Raw genomic sequence first — 8,722 nt, 5'->3', positions numbered from 1 at the left:
GCGGGGGGCGGGTGGGGACAGGGAGCACTTGCTCTCTGAAACATGCCCCCTGTTCTACCTAACCAGGAACAAACTGGGATCTAATTCCATCTACTTGGAGTGTTCCTTTAGGACCTATTAGAAGAGGCTGGAAAAGGAAAGAACACCGAGTCCCTGAGTACAGATCGATTTACCAGAGCTATAAGGAAATGTCACCCAAATATAAAAGCCTCCCCTTCAATAAAATTGAAAGCAAAGACTTGCAAGCAGTTGATTTGAAAGCAGTTAGGTGATCTCTCCACCTGTTTCAGAAAAATTTACACATGCTGTTTTTTTGAGGCCATCTTGAACCTCATTCTCCAGTCCCTGACTTGCACAACAGCTCAAGATTTGGGCCAGATTTAATGAAGCCCAGGGAAAAGCTAGAATTCAGGTGGCAGGAAAACACAGGGCAGAATTCCAGAGACCACTCACCAGAAACAGAGCCTAGGTCTGGGCCACTCCATTATGGAGCTCTCCTGGCAGCCCCTCCTGCCCCTCTGACCAGCTCCTGGCCTAAGATCACCTCACACTTCATGCCTCCCCTGCAGGCACATGGCACCCTAAACTTGCTGGGGAGTAAGAGCCAGCACCACCCTTGGGGCAGCAGGAATGCTGATCACAACACATCTCAGGCCAAGAATCTTCAGGTAGCCTGGTGGGCTCTGGGGGAACTCAACACTCTCACCAAAAGTCCCGCCTGTAGGAGGTCTCAGCCCACTCCTGAAGCCCACGTGGTACCTGCACAAGCCCCCTGGAGGCCAGGCACCTGGGGGTCTCAGTGATACCACCTCTTACCAGGCCTCTCTAACTCTTTATTTTCACCAGACAGCAAGCTTACCTGGATGAGCTCGAAGAACTTAGATTTTGGGTCTGTGGAAGAAGGAGCAACTCGAGCCTGGTCTGGGATCTGAAACGAGAGAGCAAAGAACTTCAGTTTTCAAGCACACTTTTGATCAGGGTTGTGTGTGAGCCTACACACAGGCTCAGACTGGGCAAGAAGAAATGGCACCCAAGGAAGCTGGAAAGGGGGGCTGAGGTGGCCAATTCAGTCACTGCTCCCTTTCAGGCCTTGTGGTAACACTCCTTCAGAGCCATTTACCTTTCTCGGGGCTCTCTGCGGTCAATACTGCTACCCAGGACCACCAGCAAGAAACAGGCCTGTTTACCCACCACCCTTGTCCTTGGTGACCAGTCTGTGGGGCTAAACTTGAGTGAAAGAGCCAAGGAAGTAACTCCCAACAGTGCTGAGACGTCCAACTCTTGAGTGCTGTGGGGGCCAGCCAGGCTGGGAGTCGGTCCCAGTCTTCTCGAAAGCGTCCCTGCCCTGGAGCAGAACTGGGTTGGGGGACACTCACCCCCCAGAGCCGGAGGCACTCTTTCCGGATCTCTGCCTGCCGAGGCTCGATCAGGGTCCTGGGAAAATGAAGCCAGTAAATGACTGAAACCTCTGAACAAGGAGTGTGCCTCCTGCACGCCCATCAGAACCCCAGGGAGAGGGAGTCGCGTGAGGGAACGTGTGCATGCGCACATGAGGCCAAGCCGCCATTACCCAAGCTGCTTGTAACACTCACACGGCTCTGCCTCCGGGAGATGAGGGCACAGGGGCACGGGAAACGAGATGATCTCCTTGTTCAACCACAAAGGGAAGGGAGGAGCCACCCTCCTGACCACCCTGGATGGCAGGGTCCCCAAACACCCTTCTTCCAAGTACCCATCAGAACACACTGGTTCCTTCCCTGACACAGGCCACATTAAGTCCATCCCGTGGACGTCGCCATGCCCGAGAAAGCTGGACGAGCTCCTGCTCACCCCCTACCAGAGGTTTTCCTTGACCAGGCCTCCCTCTCCTAGCCTGATCACTCTTTATGTCCCCTGAACATCAGATCTTCTACACCTGCCCCCCTACATTCTCTGATGCACTGCTAACAATTTTTCCCGTATCCTTTGCCTGGGTTACTCTTATCTGTCCAAAGACAAAGTAAAGCCTTTGAGGCCGAGGTTCATGCCATATGCTTCTCTGGCATCCTTCACAGGATACGGTAAAGTATGAGATTAAAAAAGTAGGTATTTTTAAATGTTCGTAGAAATGAAGTGAAGAGCTCGGTTTGGGGTTGGGGGGTGGGGAACAAAACATAAAGATCTTCCGTTGAAATAGGTGGATTCTGGAAAGGGCAACACTCACGTGTCTTGGACAAAGGCACGGATTTTGGCCAGAGCTTTGATCTGCAGACTACAGTGGCTGGAATTAAAAAAGAAAAGGATTTTATCTCAGAAGGATTACCAAAAAAGACAGCTTATGGTCATCAGGACAGAGAAGTTTAGAGAGCAGTGGCCATCTTATGTTTGGGGAAGGGGTTAAAGTCAAAAAAGAACCCCTTCGACCATACCCTTAAGGTACAGTTACATGGATCTGACGAAGGCTTAGGGTAAAGCAGAACTGAGTCAAACCCTCCAGACACTCAGATCCCAAGCCCAGCCAAAAGGAAGGTTCTGATCTCATTCTTAAAAATTTGAGCACTTCCCTGTGGTACAGTGGATAAGAATCCACTGGCCAATGCAGGGGACATGGGTTCGATCCCCAGTCCAGGAGGACCCCACATGCTGAGGAACAACTCAGCCTGGGCACCGCAACTACTGAGCCTGGACGCCTAGAGGCCGTGCTCTGCAACAGGAGAAGCTGCCGCAATGAGAAGCCCGAGCACCTCAACAAAGAGTAGCCCCCTCTCACCACAACTAGAGAAAGCACGCTAGCAGCAACAAAGACCCAGAGCAACCAAATAAATTATTTAAAAAAAAAACCCTGAAAGCCGTAGTGAAATGATTTTTTTGGCTGCACTGTGCAGCTTGTAGGATCTTAGTTCCTCAAGCAGGGATCCCCAAACCTGCAACCTTTCAATTAGAGTCCTAACCGAGGGACCACCAGGAACTCCCTGAACTGATTCTGAATGAAGCAACAACACAGACCAGACCTAGTTCAAGTACACACTAAACTGACTCACCTGTGCTAAGAGCCGCCCTTACTACCTTACCCTCCACGACTGTTAGAGACACGCTTTTTCATTTAAAAAGTGAGATGTGATAAAGCAAGAAAATGTGACCTACTGACAAGAGAGGGAAAATAGTCCAATAGAACAAGACCAAGAGATGATCCAAATGTTAAAATGATCAGACCAGACCTTGAAAATAACTGAAACACAGGTTAAAGCATCTAGTGAAAAAGGTATAATATACTTTAAAAGATGGAAAAATACTGGCAGAGATATATAAAAACTGTGTTTTTCAAAAGCAAAAATTCTAGAAATTAAAAATATATTAGAAATAAATGGTATTATTTATTTAGCTGATTTACAGAAGTATAGTTGATTTACAATGTTAGTTGCAGGTATACAACACAGTAAATCAAATTTTTATATATTATACTCTATTTAAAGGTATTATAAAATACTGGCTATGTATCCCTGTAGCTTGTATTTCACACATAGTAGTTTGTGCCTCTTAATCCCCCATCTCGCCCCTCCCCTCCTCCCTCTCCCCACTGGTAACCCAACAGTTTGTTCTCTAAATCTATCATGCAATTTGTTTTATTATTCATTTTTTTGATTCCACATATAATGACAACTTATCTGTTTGACTGATTTCACTAAGATCCACTGCTCTAGGTCCATCCATATTGTTGCAAATAGCAGAATTTCATTCTTTTTTTTTAATGACTGTAATATTTCAGTGTGTACTAGGGTTTCCTTTCTTCCACTTCCTCATCAATATGTGTTATCTGTAGACTTTTTGATGGTGGCCATTCTGACAGGTGCAAGGTGATCACATTTAATTTGCATTTCTGTGATTATTAGTGATGCTGAGCATTTTTTCATATACCTGCTGGCCATCTATATGTCTTCCTTGGACAAATGTCTATTCGCGTCTTCTGCCCATTTTTTAATTGATATTGAATTATATGAATTATTTATATATTTTGCATATTAGCCCTTTATAAGTCTTATCATTTGCAAATATTTCCTCCCATTCAGTAGGTTGTCTTCATTCTGTTGGTTTCGTTTGCTATGCAAAAGTTTTTAACTTTAATTAGTTTTCATTTCTCTATTTTTGCTTTCTTTGCCTTAGGGCCTGATCTCTCCACCTCTAAAATTTCTACTCTCTATGTCAGAGTATTCTGCCCTTGTTTTCTTCTAGATTTATGGTTTCTGGTCTTACATGTAGGTCTTTAATCCATTTTGGGTTTATTTTTGTATATGGCATGAGAAAATGTTTTAATTTCATTCTTTTACATGTACCCACCCGTTTTTCCAGCATCACTTACTGTCACAGAGACACAAAGACACAGAGACTCTTTTTCCTCCAATGTATATTCTTACCTCCTGTGTCATAAATTAACTGACAAAAGATAAAGGGAAAATCTTGAAAGCAGTCAGAGGAAAAAGGACACATGACACACTGACAAAGTTTATCGCCACGGCTAGTTTATCCCCCACGGCTAGTTTATCCCCATGACTAGTCTATCCCCCACGGCTAGTTTATCCCCATGACTAGTCTATCCCCCACAGCTAGTTTATCCCCATGACTAGTTTATCACTACGGCTAGTTTATCCCCACGGCTAGTTTATCCCCATGACCAGTTTGCGAGTTTTTAATCATGAGTAGATGTTTAATTTTGTTGAATATTCTTTCTGTATCTACCAAAATTATTATTTTTCCTCTTTATTCCTTTAATACAGTGAAGTACAAAAAATAGTTTTCAAAAGGTACACAAATCTTGCATTTTTAGATAAACTCCAGTTGATCATAAGCATTACTCTTATACATTGCTATATTTGATTTACTAATTTTTAAACAGTTTTCTTTACATTTGCTGTGCAGGCTTCTCTCTGGCTCCGGAGAGCAGGGGCTGCCCTCCAGTCGCGACTCCTGGGCTCTACAGGCTCTATAGTTGGGGTGCACCTGCTCTGTTGCTCCATGGCTTGTGGGCTCTTCCTGAACCCATGTCTCCTCCACTGGCAGGTGGATTCTTTACCACTGAGACACGAAGGGAAGATTTTTCTGTATAGGCTCATGAGGGGTATTAATCTATAAATGTGCAGTCTTTTGAAGTTTTGGTGAGATGGTTGGATGGCATCGAAACTCAATGGACATGAGTTTCAGCAAACTCTGGGAGACAGTGAAGGACAAGAAAGCCTGCCATGCTGCAGTCCATGGGGTTGCAGAGTCAGACATGACTGAGCGAATGAACAACAACAAATATATATATTTAAATGCTATAAATTTCCCTTTATTAATCCTTTTTAAATTCCTTTAGAGAGAGAGAGAGAGAGAGAGAGAGATATAAAGGAACATATATATTTATCTATTCATCTGTCAGTGGACATTAAAAGACATTCAAATTGGAAAGGAAAGCAAAAAATTATTTACTTGCAGAAGATGTGGTTATATACGTAAAAAATCTTAAGGAATCTACCAAACTACTAGAACTAATAAGTAAATGAAGCATTCACACAAAATATGTAGTCCATATACAAAAATCAATTGTATTTCCATAAACTAGTAATGAACAATTAGAAAATGAAAATTTTAAAACACCATTTACATACCCATAAAATTCTTAGAAATAAATTTAACAAAAGATGTGTAACATCTCTATACTGAAAACTATTAAACTGCTGAGAGACATTAAAGAACCTAAATAAAACTTCTAGATGAAACTTCTGACTGATACTCTAGTCAGAGTATTTTCATTACTTTAGTACAGTGAAAGTTTTTTAAAGAAAGAATCACCAACAAAAATAAAAAATTGATAAATTGGATTTCAGCATCAAAATTTAAAACTTCTTGGCAATCAAACTGAAAAGGAAGAAGTAAAATTATCTCAGTTTGCAGATGACATGATCTTTTATGCAAAAAATGCTAAAGATTTCACAAAGAATTGTTATAATAATCAGTCACATTTCTACACACTAACAACAATCTGAAAATGGAGTTAACTACTCCATCTACAATAGCATCAAAAAGAATAAAATACTGAGGAATAAATTAAATCAAGAAGTGAAAGACTTGTACACTGAAAGCTGTGTAACACTGCTGAAAAAAATGAAGAGAGATATAAATGAATGGAAGGACATGCTGTGTTCATGGACTGGATCACTTAATATTGTCAACATGACAACACTCCCCAAAGCAATCTGCAGATTCAATGCAATCTCTACCAAAACCCCAATGGCAGTTTTTGCAGAAATAGAAAAACTCATCCTAAAAATCATATGGAAACTCAGGGGACCCCAAATAGCCAAAACAATACGGAAATGAAAAACAAACCTGGGGGCCTCATATCCTGAGTTCAAAAAAACTTACTACAACACCACAGTAAAAAGTATGGTACTGGCATCAAGACCAATGGAACAGAATAGAGAGCTCAGAAATAAACCCTCACATGTATGATCAAATGATTTTCAAAAAGAGTGCCAAGATTATTCCATGGGGAATGCATATAGATACTCTTCAACAAAAAATGTTGGGAAAACTCAATATCCACATGCAAAACAATAGTTAGACACTTACGTCACATTACCTACAAAAATCAATTCAAAATGGATCAAAGACCTAAACATAAGAAATAAAACTATAAAACTTTTCTTTCTCTCAAAAGAAAACACAGAGAAAAGCTTCACAACACTGGATTTAGTGATGGATTTCTTGAATGACACCAGAAGCACAGGCAATAAAAGAAAAAATAGATAAACTGGACTATATCAAAATATAAAACTTCTGTGCAAAGGGCATAATCAATACAGTAAAAAACAAAAACAAAACCCCACAGAATACAAGAAGATATTTTTAATCATATATCTGATTAAGAAATTAATACCCAGAATGTATTAATAATTTCTATAACTAAACAACAAAAATCAAGCAAATCAATTTAACAATGGGCAAAGGCAGGTCTGTCAAGATGGCACAGTAAGACCCTGAGCTCACCTCTTCACATGGGACACCAAAATTACAGCACAGGAGCCTGGAATGTCAGGTCCACGAATCAAGGAAGATTGGAAGTGGTCAAACAGGAGATGGCAAGAGTGAATGTCGACATTCTAGGAATCAGCAAACTAAGATGGACTGGAATGGGTGAATTTAACTCAGATGACCATTATATCTACTACTGCGGGCAGGAATCCCTCAGAAGAAATGGAGTAGCCATCATGGTCAACAAAAGAGTCCAAAATGCAGTACTTGGATGCAATCTCAAAAATGACAGAATGACCTCTGTTCGTTTCCAAGGCAAACCACTCAATAACACAGTGATCCAAGCCTATGCCCCAACCAGTAATGCTGAAGAAGCTGAACAGTTCTATGAAGACTTACAAGACCTTTTAGAACTAACACCCAAAAAAGATGTCCTTTACATTATAGGGGACTGGAATGCGAAAGTAGGAAGTCAAGAAACACCTGGAGTAACAGGCAAATTTGGCCTTGGAGTATAGAATGAAGCAGGGCAAAGGCTCATAGAGTTTTGCCAAGAGAACACACTAATCATCGCAAACACCCTCTTCCAACAACACAAGAGAAGACTCTACACATGGACATCACCAGATGGTCAATACCAAAATCAGACTGATTATATTCTTCTCCAAAGATGGAGAAGCTCTATACAGTCAACAAAAACAAGACCAGGACTATGGCACAGATCATGAACTCCTTATTGCCAAATTCAGACTTAAATTGAAGAAAGTAGGGAAAACCACTAGACCATTCAGGTATGACTTAAATCTAATCCCTTATGATTATACAGTGGAAGTGAGAAATAGATTTAAGGGACTAGATCTGATAGACAGAATGCCTGATGAACTATGGACAGAGGTTCGTGACATTGTACAGGAGACAGGGATCAAGACCATCCCCATGGAAAAGAAATGAAAAAAGCAAAATGGCTATCTGAGGAGGCCTTACAAATAGCTATGAAAAGAAGAGAAGCAAAAAGCCAAACAGAAAAGGAAAGACACCCATTTGAATGCAGAGTTCCAAAGAATAGCAAGGAGAGATAAGAAAGGCTTCCTCAGAGGTAAGTGCAAAGAAATAGAGAAAAACAATAGAATGGGAAAAACTAGAGATCTTTACAAGAAAATTAGAGATATCAAGGGAACATTTCATGCAAACATGGGCTCAATAAAGGACAGAAATGGTATGGACCTAACAGAAGCAGAAGATATTAAGAAGAGGTGGCAAGAATACACAGAAGAACTGTACAAAAAAGATCTTCACGACCCAAAGAATCACGACGGTGTGATCACTCACCTAGAGCCAGACATCCTGGAATGTGAAGTCCAGGAGACCTTAGGAAGCATCACTACGAACAAAGCTAGTGGAGGTGATGGAATTCCAGTTGAGCTCTTTCAAATCCTAAAAGATGATGCTGTGAAAGTGCTGAACTCAATATGCCAGCAAATTTGGAAAACTCAGCAGCCACAGGACTGGAAAAGGTCAGTTTTCATTCCAATCCCAAAGAAAGGCAATGCCAAAAAATGCTCAAACTACTGCACAATTGCACTCATCTCACACGCTAATAAAGTAATGCTCAAAATTCTCCAAGCCAGGCTTCAGCAATACGTGAACCATGAACTTCCAGATGTTCAAGCTGGTTTTAGAAAAGGCAGAGGAACCAGAGATCAAATTGCCAACATCTGCTGGATCATCGAAAAAT

The 8,722-nt window shown here is 41.4% G+C and overlaps 1 protein-coding gene across 1 annotated transcript in view; it reads right to left on the bottom strand.

Annotated features, from left to right (window-relative positions):
• CMTR1 (cap methyltransferase 1) overlaps nt 1–8,722 on the bottom strand; it is a 51,823-nt gene that overhangs the window by 8,017 nt on the left and 35,084 nt on the right. The window contains exons 14-16 of the mRNA XM_010848688.1: nt 2,204–2,260; nt 1,377–1,434; nt 860–928 (exon numbers count right to left, since the gene is read on the bottom strand). Coding sequence (XP_010846990.1) covers nt 860–928; nt 1,377–1,434; nt 2,204–2,260 — 184 coding nt within the window. The remainder of the gene's footprint in view (nt 1–859; nt 929–1,376; nt 1,435–2,203; nt 2,261–8,722) is intronic.

Source organism: Bison bison, unplaced genomic scaffold (assembly GCF_000754665.1).
Source record: "Bison bison bison isolate TAMUID 2011002044 unplaced genomic scaffold, Bison_UMD1.0 scf7180017864270, whole genome shotgun sequence".
NCBI lineage: Eukaryota > Metazoa > Chordata > Mammalia > Artiodactyla > Bovidae > Bison > Bison bison.
Note: the sequence above shows the minus strand (reverse complement) of the source record. Positions and strands in the feature narration are given on the sequence as shown.